Source organism: Chanos chanos, chromosome 15, assembly GCF_902362185.1.
Source record: "Chanos chanos chromosome 15, fChaCha1.1, whole genome shotgun sequence".
Classification (NCBI taxonomy): Eukaryota; Metazoa; Chordata; class Actinopteri; order Gonorynchiformes; family Chanidae; genus Chanos; species Chanos chanos.
Window position 1 is genome coordinate 1,399,511 of NC_044509.1, and position 12,580 is coordinate 1,412,090.

The 12,580-nt window shown below is 43.1% G+C and overlaps 1 protein-coding gene across 1 annotated transcript in view; it reads left to right on the top strand.

Annotated features, from left to right (window-relative positions):
- Positions 1-2,307: 2,307 nt before the first annotated feature.
- The window catches only part of kif1ca (kinesin family member 1C, a), a 27,948-nt gene continuing 17,675 nt past the window's right edge, over positions 2,308-12,580 (top strand). Inside the window, exons 1-4 of the mRNA XM_030792344.1 lie at positions 2,308-2,730; positions 8,237-8,372; positions 10,390-10,463; positions 11,239-11,415. Of these exons, the coding sequence (XP_030648204.1) occupies positions 8,267-8,372; positions 10,390-10,463; positions 11,239-11,415 (357 nt within the window). The 5' untranslated portion in view covers positions 2,308-2,730; positions 8,237-8,266. The remainder of the gene's footprint in view (positions 2,731-8,236; positions 8,373-10,389; positions 10,464-11,238; positions 11,416-12,580) is intronic.

A 12,580-nucleotide genomic window follows, 5' to 3' on the forward strand; every position in this document is an offset into this window, starting at 1 on the left:
TTACTGTTGGTTAAATGAAAATGTGTTTGTGATTTCACAGGGTGCTGAGGGAGTGGTGTAGAGAGAAGACTGACCTGGATGTTGAGTAAAATAGTCACACTGCCTACTTTGAAAATCATTCGACATGTGAAATGACAAACTGTCTGTGTAGGAGTTTGTGTGTGGGTGTCAGCAAGTTGACCTGGGCTGCTGGATAATCCTTTCCCAGAAATCCTCATCGTACTGGGTGGAGGGTGTACAATATTCACCATGGGGAGGGAAGGACAAGTTCCTATGAGTCTGCCGCTGCACCACTCTGGATGTCCTATAGAGGGAGGTATATACACATGTGGCAGCCATCATATGGATTCACGCGCGCGTGCATCCGCCCACGCACGCGCGCGCGCAAACACACACAATGTGGAAGAAGAAGAAGAAGAAGAAGACTTAGAAGAAGGAGTTAATGATGATGATGAAACTGATCTATACTCAGCCTATAGGATCGAGGAACAACGATCAGGGATATCTCTATTATTCCCGAGGAGCAATTTGTTGTACAGTCAGCCATATCCACACAACATCAGACGAACAACAATAGATAGACAATAAATACAACACAGAAATCCCATAAAAATCCCACTGGGTTGAAGTAAAAAGACGATGACTGCAACATAAAAATCACACTGAGTTATTTAAAAGGCCAATGGCGGCTGGAACAAATGAGTTCTTAAATCTGTCTGCAAATCCTATATACTCAATCAAATCCGAGTGATAGATAAAATGTTTAAAAGCTGAATGAATGAATGAATGAATGAATGAATGAATGAATGAATGAATGCCCAGGCTCGTGCACTTTCACTGGCACGACGTCATCACTGACAGCTCATTACCATGGCAATTGCTACTGCATGCACTGCATATTGCATATTCTACTCTGTGTGTACTGTATAATGGGCGTTGTGTATTTTGCTGTTGAGTGTAGAATGTGAGAAAGACGGTGTGTAATAATTCCACTTAACTACTTCTGCATGGTGAATAGTGAATCGAGTCTTAACGGAAGTGAATTTTAATGGGTAGCTCAATGAAAGAGACTCCATTTCTTAAGATGAGTTATTCAAACAATAAATGCAGTAAAAGTATCCTAGTTTAATGTAAGATTTAGGTCTGGCTTGACTAAACATAAGCATACTCACTTTGCAAACGCAAGAAAGTGGTCGACATCACTCATTTCAACTTGTTCAATCTCACTAGGTTGGCTATAGCCACTTACAGCCGCTAGGTGCCACATTGTCACCAAATTGTGGAGAATTAATTTGCCGTCGAAGGGTTTAAGGAGGAGTTGAGGGGTTGTCCAGTCAAGGAGTGCAGCTTTCGAGCAGTCGTAAAATGCTCAGATGAACAGAAACATTTTGGAGCCAAAATATTTTTGTTAGCCGAGCTAACGTATTTGCCCAAAAATCAAAATTAAATCTAAATTTGTTAACAGTTTTGTAGTTAACAAAAAGTAGGCTTGTTCATTTGCAGCTGTGGTGTTCCTAAATGTAAAGTTTAAACGATCCGTCGGTAAAAATCGAGTTTAAATTGGTGTCGTCAGATCATCTCGATCAGCTAGTCCAACTGACCTCACGTGCGGGGCTCGAGAGTTACAGACGTAACGCCCTTCAAGTCGTTGTGCTTAGTGTACTTTTTTTAATTTCTTACACAAATAGCCTATGTGGATTTAGAGGCAGCTGTAGAGAAATCTGGAATCATTTAGAGTCCTTGCCTTATCTTTTGTATGTCTTAATAACAATCTAATCCTTTTAGCTTTAAATTCCAAAATGTTGGTGTGTATTTCAATCCGTATATGAACGTAACGTCCCACTTTTAAAAGTAGGAATACCTTGTGATAAGTTTATGCCTGTATTCATATCAACCAGTGTAATTTTCCAGACAACACTAATTGTTGACTGTGTTAGACGCTGATTTTTTTTTTACAGTGTGACTGGATACTTTTAAAGTGGTTAAATTCATTCAAAACATTTAGCACCCCGCTGGTGGTCAAACCACTTATAGAAAAATCACAAAATTAGTGTGCTGAGTCACATTAACGTATACCTGTGGAACAGAGGAATACCAGGAGCTCAGCGGAAATCCAGTGGAATAAAGCCCTTTTTTTTGGAAGTGAGTGACGGTACTACGCTATTAACGGAAAGGAGCTGCCCCCTGAATACGTGATTCGGCCTTCTGTAAAGCGGGACGGACACGAGCAGCCAGCTACTGCTGCCCCGCGAGCAGTGGAGAGGCGGGATCTATCAGAGGGAACTGTGACGGGGCCGCACGCGAGGGCTGCGGGCACCGGCGAATTTTTTTCCCTATACTATTTTTACCTCTTTTTGTTTCGCCGAGCAAAATTTCTCTGTGAGAATTACGACCGCGACAACTTTTAAACTCTAATGAAGTATTGGTGTCAACTTTCAGACGAAAGGGGATTAACCGAAAGTTTTTTCGTCACAGTTTGCTAAAGGAAGAGAAGGGATTCGGGAGACTCCTATTTTTGGTGACTGTTCCCTCAGAGTCTCGCCCATGTCTGGGAAAAAGAGCTCGTAACTGTAAGGAGGACAAGTTTCAATCGGTATTAACAGGATTTTGACGCGGGATATTTCTCTGGATACGAATTTACACCGGTCTGGAAACGTTCATCCAACTTTCTCCTACTACGCCGCCGTGTGAAGTGACCCATTGGCCAATTGTTCTGAGTCAGCCAAACAGGTGCGGTTGTGTGTGAAAGGGATATATAGACCTGTAGGCCTAAAGCGTTAAAATAGTTCAACTACATTAACACACTGTACTTTTAATCCCGACACTAGCCGCCTCCCGTATCCCTAATTTTCTATTGTGTGTAGATCGGAAGGAGGTGAGGTTAAAACCGGTATTTACGCGATTACGACACGTGATATTTCTTTGGATACGAATTTGCACTGGTCTGGAAAACATTCATTCAGCTTGCTCCCACTATGCCGCCGTGTGAAGTGACCCACTGGCCAATTGTTCTGAGTCAGCCAAGCAGGTGCGATTGTGTGTACGAGAGGTATATGTAGTATAGAACTGGAAGCCTTAAGTTTTCAAATAGTTTAGCGAAATTAAGACTTTTAATTTCGATGCTAGTCACCTCCCGTATCATATATTATCTGTGTTGAGAGAGGCAAAAAAAAAAAAACAGCGGTTATCACAGCTTCTGCTCTCTCCCTCTGTCTCTCGTTCTTAGATGTAAATATCTATTGAAATCTGACACAGTTCGATAACACTTTGTACTTTCTGTTTTGTCATGATGGAACTTTGAATTACCAAACTTCCGCCAGTTATGGTTTGATATGATTAAAGATCAGAGCAGTACTGGAATGCAGTGATATAAAGTTTATCATCAAAGAGTCATGTGACGGTGTTGTGTTGTGTTGGGATGGGATGGGATGGGATGGGGGGGGGGTGCTTTAGCGTTTGAGCTGGAGTGTGTGGATTGCTTTGGTCATGTTCAGATGTCATTAGCGGTTAGCCCCACCTGATCCTTGGACAGCCTAGTTATTTTTTTCTTATCATACTTCCTGTATGTGTGTGTATGAGATGAGTGTTGCGGGTATTATAGCCGTCGCATTAGATTCCAGACTCCCGTCTTTTCTTTTTAACTTTTAATTTCTGGTCAGTGCAGTTGTACACGACCTTGTTTAGACACCTTTTAAGACAGGTATGCTGTTTGTGTGTCTGAGAGCTTATCGGCCTGTGTTTTACTGTTGTCTCTTGGAGGGACTTAATTACAGAATGAACACACAACCTGCATTCCTGAGGCATACTCACCAGAAGATATGATCTCTCTCTCTCTCTCTCTCTCTCTCTCTCTCTCTCTCTGGGTGTGTGTTAAATTCTACAGATGTTTCAGTGTTTGAGGTGTCCCAAGCATGTTAATGCCTTGTCCATCTGGACCTCTTTGTGTGTGTGTGTGTGTGTTTGCCTATCTGCATCTCAGGCAAGAGCAGGACTAGTTTTGCAGCTTTTCGACTTGCCATGATTAGTTACATCATTAATGTGTTTACCCGTACGTTTTGACTGTATTGACAGATCAGAGAAAAACAATGCTCTTTCTCACTAATCATTGTTGGTCTTAGTCTCCTAGTTCAGCTCACGTGGTGCAGCACCGCCAGATTCATTACCACATACCCCACACAGATTTTAGTTATTCTGAACCCACAGTGGTTTGAACGTTTTCTTCAGTGTATTGATCCAAGATCAGTGTGTTGTTGTTGTTGTTGTTATTTTGGTTAAAGATTGAAAGCATGTTTGGGAATGGGAGAGGTGCATCATTATTGGCCAGATGATTGGATTATGATTTGTCTACCACTGTTCTTTATCTCTTTATCATTGGAGTATTCCCCTGTAATCAGCCATTCTCAGAGAGAGAGAGAGAGAGAGAGAAAGGAAAATGAATGTGGGGACAGCCTGGCTGTGTGGGGGGAAAAAAAAACACTGAGGCAGACAGAGATTCTGGGGGTAGAGCTGACTCTTAGATGATGACTCTTAGATGAATCTTAGACCGACAGGAGTATGAGAAACAGAAAGTAGACCAAGCTTGTGTTTCACTGGATCAGCACTGACAGCAGCAACAGTGTTGTTCTGTTTCAAAGACAGTTTTTTTTTTTTTCGCTGTTTATGGTAAGCTAATTAAACATTTTGTCTAATGAGGACATTTGGGTGTTTATGAGCTCATGGGTATTCCTCTTTAAATTGAACACATCAAGCTCTCAGCATTCAGACTAAAACTAATCTTTTTTTTTTTTTTCCTTTTGTTTTCCTTTTTGCCCGGTTGTGTTTCTTACTAACTCTGCAGATGAGGGTTTGATGCTGTCTGTGGATACTGAGTGTCAGACTCTCAGGCTGTTTTCACCGACAGACCATATAGCTCCGAACAGTCAAATCACAAGATGCCGGGATTCAGACAAGCCTCCGGGCAAACCATCTCCTCAGGGTCAGTTTTCTAAAACGTACGAGTGCAGGCGAGGTTTTAAATCGCATTTTGTTTCACGTGTGTTGTTTTAAAAGGGGAAAACACACGGTCACAGCAGTACCAGTCTTCACTGCTGAGAACACCATGACACATTCCTCTCCAGTGCACATGACCTTCACATTAGCCGTACAGGAAACATCAACGTTCAGGAAAGTTTTTATGATTGTCCTGCTCTGAAGCGTTTTCTCCGCTAGACGCCTCACACCCGCTCAATCACGCACACCCGCTCAGGCCAAAAATACATTCCAAATTACATTTGAATTTGTCTGAAACCTTCCACGGCCCTGGTTTGTTCTGGAACTTTGTTTGTGGAGTGCTGTTTAGAGGTGCTCAGGTTTGTTTTTCCATAGCCAAAGCACATACATTGACATGAGGTTTTTATGAGTGTATTTGGGCTGTAATGTACACTACAGTCATCTGACTGTCCCCACAGGTTGCAGACAGACATTAGCACATTTTACAGCTAACTAGCATCTGACCAGCTAGCCTGACATTCACTCCTGCTAGTCCTGGTGCTAAGAGACTATGTGCTGGTGTGTGTGTGTGTGAGAGAGAGAGAGCGAGAGAGAGAGAGAGTCATTTAAATAAGTAAGGGGTAAGTGTGAGCGAGAGAGAGAGAGAGAGAAGGAAGGAGTGGGGAAGAGGTGCTTATGAAGAGAAAGAGAGAGAGAGAGAGAGAGGGCTCTGTAGTCAGTTGTGCTTGCGTAAGGCTGAGTTTGTTGTGTCAGTGGAAGATATGCCTGTTATGTCAACTATGTGTATCACGCAAGCTGATTACTTTGTGTGTGCGTGTGTGTGTGTGTGTGTGCGTGTGTGTCTGTGTGTGCGTGCGTGTGCTGGCCCTAGCCCTGTGTCCTGCCTGGGCGTAGCTGTGTTTGGTGTGGACTTGTTGCTGCTCACACACACACACACACACACACACACACACACACACACACACACACACACACACACACACACAGAGCTGTAGCTCCAGGCACATGCCTGAGTGGCCAGTTCTCTGTGTCCACACATACCTCAGTAATGGAGCCTGAAAGACCTTCACTGCAGTGGTTATTATCCTCAGAGAAGTCTCTGTGTGTTGTGTGTGGTTTGTGCTGGTTTTAAAGAAGACTGTGTCTGTGGTGTGTTTTTTGTGGTAATTACAGGCTTGTGTATTCTGGCAGTCTGCCCGGCTGGTTTCCTGATGTGGGAAACACCTGTAATGTTTCACCCAAATAACTTGTCTCTCTTTACTACTGATGTTTCCAGCGCTTTGATGTCTTTGTAAACTTATTTTCATTCTAATCATATTTTACTTTTATTTCCTTAATTGTTTTCCTATTACGTGTAGAGATGTAGCATCTTACAGGTTATAATCCACAAATAATACTGTGCTAATACCATTTTTCCCAAGTCAAACGCCATGTTGTGTAGAGTAACTGAGACATCAGTCATGAAACGACTGATTCCTCATGTCCCAGAATAATATATAAAGTAAAGGTGCTGCAGGATTGTCCAGTATGAACAATGTCCACCCCCCCCCCCTGTTGTGTTAACATTTATTTACTTCAGCCTTTTTAAGCCTGAGTAGTCACGTCGACTCATATGCTTCTGTTTTATCAAAGTCCTGAGCTGTGCTGAGAGAGGCAGCAAAACCTGCTTCAAAAACCCGACACATTACAACAGCAAAAACGGTTCAAAACCAAGACAGTTCGAAACCAAAACAGGTTAAAACCAAGACGGTTCAACACCAAAAACGGTTAAAACCAAGACGGTTCAACACCAAAAACGGTTAAAACCAAGACAGTTCAACACCAAAAACAGGTTAAAACCAAGACGGTTCAACACCAAAACAGGTTAAAACCAAGACACATTACAACACCAAAACAGGTTAAAACCCGACACATTACAACAGCAAAAACGGTTCAAAACCAAGACGGTTCAACACCAAAAACAGGTTAAAACCAAGACGGTTCAACACCAAAACAGGTTAAAACCAAGACAGTTCGAAACCAAAACAGGTTAAAACCCGACACATTACAACACCAAAAACGGTTCAAAACCAAGACAGTTCGAAACCAAAACAGGTTAAAACCAAGACAGTTCGAAACCAAAAACAGGTTAAAACCAAGACAGTTCGAAACCAAAAACAGGTTAAAACCAAGACAGTTCGAAACCAAAACAGGTTAAAACCAAGACGGTTCGAAACCAAAACAGGTTAAAACCAAGACGGTTCGAAACCAAAACAGGTTAAAACCAAGACGGTTCGAAACCAAAACAGGTTAAAACCAAGACGGTTCGAAACCAAAACAGGTTAAAACCAAGACAGTTCGAAACCAAAACAGGTTAAAACCAAGACGGTTCGAAACCAAAACAGGTTAAAACCAAGACGGTTCGAAACCAAAACAGGTTAAAACCAAGACAGTTCGAAACCAAAAACGGTTCAAAACCAAGACAGTTCGAAACCAAAACAGGTTAAAACCAAGACAGTTCGAAACCAAAAACGGTTCAAAACCAAGACAGTTCGAAACCAAAACAGGTTAAAACCAAGACGGTTCGAAACCAAAACAGGTTAAAACCAAGACGGTTCGAAACCAAAAACGGTTCAAAACCAAGACAGTTCGAAACCAAAAACGGTTCAAAACTAAGACAGTTCGAAACCAAAACAGGTTAAAACCAAGACGGTTCGAAACCAAAGCAGGTTAAAACCAAGACGGTTCGAAACCAAAAACGGTTCAAAACCAAGACAGTTCGAAACCAAAACAGGTTAAAACCAAGACGGTTCGAAACCAAAAACGGTTCAAAACCAAGACGATTGAAAATCAAGACGGTTCAGCATAGCACCGAAGAGTTTTTATGCATTTATGTTCCATGAGATCGTGGAAATTAAGGCTGACAGGGTTGGCGCTGGGAGCAGGAAAGTGTGATGAACCAGGCCTGAGTGTTAGAGTCATTAAAGGGTGTGATGTCACTCCTGTATTAGTGAGCAGACTACAATCTGACTGAAGAGCCATTCCGACCTCAGAAACACACACACATGGAATTATACACTCATACTTTCGCTGAAGCAGGAAACTATAAAATTCAGAGAGGCCTTGTACACAAGAATACTGTTCTTTTTTCCATTTTCCCTTTCACTTCCACATGATGGGAATCTTGTTTGTGTTTCAGACAGGCGTTGATGTTTTAGGACAAACTAGCATATCATTAATGTCCCGCCCATTGCCTTGCCTCTCTTAGGTGTTGATTGGCTGGAGACAGGTGGCTGCCATGGCGTCAGCCTCTGTGAAGGTGGCGGTTCGCGTTCGGCCCTTTAATAATCGTGAGATCAGCCGAGGAGCCAAGTGTGTCATTCAGATGCAGGACAAATCAACAAGTGAGTGACACGCACACGCGCACGCACACACACACACACGCTCACACACGCACACACACACACAAACGCGCACACACGCACGCACACAGAAACACACATGCACACACACACACACACACACACACACGCACGCAGGCACACACAAACACACGCACACACGACATTTGAACCTGTTTTTGTCACACACGCAGTGTCACTCACACACATGCATATACAAGTCTGCTTGTCTGCTCCTCATACATTTAGAGTGTGCCTGTGAGTGACACAAACTCTGTTATTCTCTTTCTCTGTCTTAAGCATCTGTACTGAAAGACATTACCCCCCCCCCCGTCTTCCCTTTCACACACATGCTGTTTTACTGGTGTGGCAGTCACGTATCTGAGTGTGATCTGAGTCCCATTGCAACACACAGTCTGCTCCTTTTCCTCTAAACCACTCAAACTACACTATCAGTATTGGGTTGACCTGACTGTCCTAATCCCAAAATCAAGACAGTCAAACTACTCTTAATCTAATCGCTCCCTCACACACAAGCAACACCCGCCTCAGTCAGTCAGTCTGTCCATCTGGAGCTGTGTTTAGTGTAGTAAACCTTAGCTATGTTCCTCTGACTCAGCACACAAACACACACACACACACACAGGCTGCAAAGATCTGAATGCTGGACCCTGAGAGTAAATTTCTCTTCAATAGTCCACTAACGCGCTCTTCTCAGTGTTAGGTTAGTTAAGTTCAGATAGCCCGGCGTATGAATGTACATTAGCATTAGCATTAAGTCAGTGAAGTACGTTCACCCTAGTCCGTACATAAGCATAAGCGTTAGCTCTGAGCCGTTAGCCAACACAGTGCTGTGAGATTAGGCATTCTCAGCTCCAGCTTACATAACGTCTGCCCACTTCCCCCATCCAGCGGTGTTTCCCCCTCTACCACTCACTCTCTCCCTCTTCTCCCTCCCTCTCCTCCTCCTCCTCCTCTCTCTCCCTTTTTCTGTGCACTTCTTCTCTCACACACACCCTCTTTCTTCCCCTCTCTCTCTCTCTCTCTGTCTCTCTTTTTTCCCCCCCTTTATCCAAAGAATCTGCCCTGTTGGCAGTCGGTTTGGTTTCTCTTCTCTCCAGTGTAAACATGTTGCTGGTTGACAGACCAAGGCCTGGTTGGCTCTATTGTTAAGCAGCAGGGCTTTTTCTCAGTGGGGGTGTTCGAGTTTGTGTATGTGTGTGTGTGACTGCCCTTAAATGTGTGTGTGTGTGTGTGTGAGAGAGAGAGAGAGAATGGGGCCCAGTTACCGCCCCCACACACACTCAGCAGGTCCTTTCTCCAGCAGCAGCTCTGAAAGTGCTCTGTTCCAGGATGTTTCAGTTTCTCTGTTTCAGGAGGAAGTCTCTCTCTCCGCCTGTGTGTTTACAGAGTGAAGTCTACTGGCTTAAAAATGCCCAGCCTTCGGATGTGTGTGTGTGTGTGTGTGTCTTTGTGTCTGTGTGTCTTTGTGTCTGTGTGTGTCTATGTGTATGCGTGTGTGAGAGTGAGAATGATCCTGGTGATGTTACATGTATACCTTGTATATTTATGAGCTAAGAAACCAAGGCACGTGTGAATAATGATGTACCCTGATGTTTTTTTCTTTTCCTTTCTGTAACATTTTGTGTGGTCTTATATGTGGTGTGAGTTATTGTTTGTCTTGAAGAGGAGTGTTCATATCCACACAACATAACTGTGTGTAAAAGCCCCGTAGGGCCCTCATGGTAAAACAGTATTGACTCTCTGTATTGACGTTAAAGACTCATGAGTAGTGTGTAGGGATCAGTGCTTAACCCATTGAAGGAGACAGTGACAGAGAGGGAGAGAGAGAGAGAGAGAGAGACCTTCTTTTTGAGTGTAATTTGTGCTGTTACTTGCATACACTGTCAATCTATGTGTTTCCAGTTTTAAATATGTATTTTTAAAAAGAGAACTCTTGTGTGTGACATTGTGGTGCAGTGGTGTCAGATGTGTAATTTGTCTATATTTTATTCTACAGGCATCACAAATCCTAAACAGCCCAAAGATGCCAAGAGTTTCACTTTTGACCACTCGTATTGGTCCCACAGCCCAGTAAGTCCTTCATAAACCCTTCACTGGCCGTCTGAGGTTTTAATCTTTCTCTGTCAGAGACACCATGGCTCTCAGGTCAGAGGAAGGTCATTTTATTCTGGAGCGTCATTAATGTCTAACATAACTCTCAGAATGTTACCACTTGTCAGTACAGCCTCACAGTCATAAACAACCAAAGCAAGTCACGCTGCTGATATGGGATGAGCTGTATTCCTCTAACCTGGAATTACACACACACACATATACAGAGGCACGTGCGCACACGCATACACACGCACGCATGCACACTGTCTGCTGATATGGAATGAGCTATATTCCTCTAACCTGGAAATACACGCACAGACGCACGTGCACACACACACACACACACACACACACAGACGCACGCAAACACACACACACGGACACACACCTTGTATGCTCGATCCTGGGGATTCTCAAATTACTTTCATTGCAATAAAATAAAGAAAAAGAACCTAACCCTATCTTTTCTAGAAAAACAAATAGGCAAAAAAACCCAAACAGAAGCACCTGTGCATTTTTGTACTAGAGGGGAACATGATTTGATCCCAGAAAGGACATACAAACATACACACACACACACACACACACACACACATATACATGCATGCATGCCAGACATTTTTGCTAAGCGTGCCATTCCAAACCAGACAGATGGCTCAAATATTCTACATGCTGATCATAGATTAAAAAAAGCTCTCCCACCGCAGTTGTCCTCTGTGTAATGACCTCACTTCCTCTTCCTGTGGTACAGACGGACCCCGCGTTTGCGTCTCAGAGACAGGTGTATCTGGATATCGGGGAAGAGATGTTACTTCACGCTTTTGAGGGCTACAATGTCTGTATCTTCGCCTATGGTCAAACTGGAGCAGGCAAATCCTACACCATGATGGGTAAACAGGAGCCTGGTCAACAGGGCATCATTCCTCAGGTAACACTCAGACACACTGACCCATGGGAAATGTAGTTTCTTTTTTAATGGCAGTATAATAAAGAGCTTATAGCGTGGGTATGTTTTGTTTTGTGTGTACATTGCAAGGCTATCACACAGAGAGTATAGCCTGATACTGTGGTTTGATTGGCTAGATGAATGAGTCGATGTCACTAGTTCTGCTACCTGACCTCTTCTTAATTACATATAAATTCTATAACATTTCTAACTTCTTTACTGTCTTAGACGTCTTCAGGATCTTCAGTGTCTTTCATTTCTTTGACATTTGTGTGTTTGGTGACTGAGAGACTTAGGTCTGTCTGCAGTAAACTGAGGACAATTCAGGGAAATGACGGAAATGATTTATTTCCAAAGCATTTAATCAATAAAACTGACTCTGAGAATATAATCTGTCTCCTCAGGCCTGTGATGTTTGGGCCCTTTTGACTCTCTCTGGTTTTTCCCTATCTCTTTTAAAGGCCAGACTTTTGGGCCCTTTTGACTCTCTCTGGTTTTTGCCTTTTCTCTTCTCTTTTAAAGGCCAGACTTTTGGGGTGATCTGAATATCTCTTTACTAATCAGAACAGGGAACAGTCTGACTGGACGACTCTTTTTTTTACATAACTGCCGTGTCTGATTGTCTTGCATAGAGAAGGATGAGTAGATGAGTGTGTGACAGACAGACAGATACTAGAGAAGGATGAGTAGATGAGTGTGTGACAGACAGACAGACAGATACTAGAGAAGGATGAGTAGATGAGTGTGTGACAGACAGACAGACAGATACTAGAGAAGGATGAGTAGATGAGTGTGTGACAGACAGACAGATACTAGAGAAGGATGAGTGTGTGACAGACAGACAGATACTAGAGAAGGATGAGTAGATGAGTGTGTGACAGACAGACAGATACTAGAGAAGGATGAGTGTGTGACAGACAGACAGATGCTAGAGAAGGATGAGTAGATGAGTGTGTGACAGACAGACAGACAGATACTAGAGAAGGATGAGTGTGTGACAGACAGACAGATGCTAGAGAAGGATGAGTAGATGAGTGTGTGACAGACAGACAGACAGATGCTAGAGAAGGATGAGTAGATGAGTGTGTGACAGACAGACAGATACTAGAGAAGGATGAGTAGATGAGTGTGTGACAGACAGACAGAT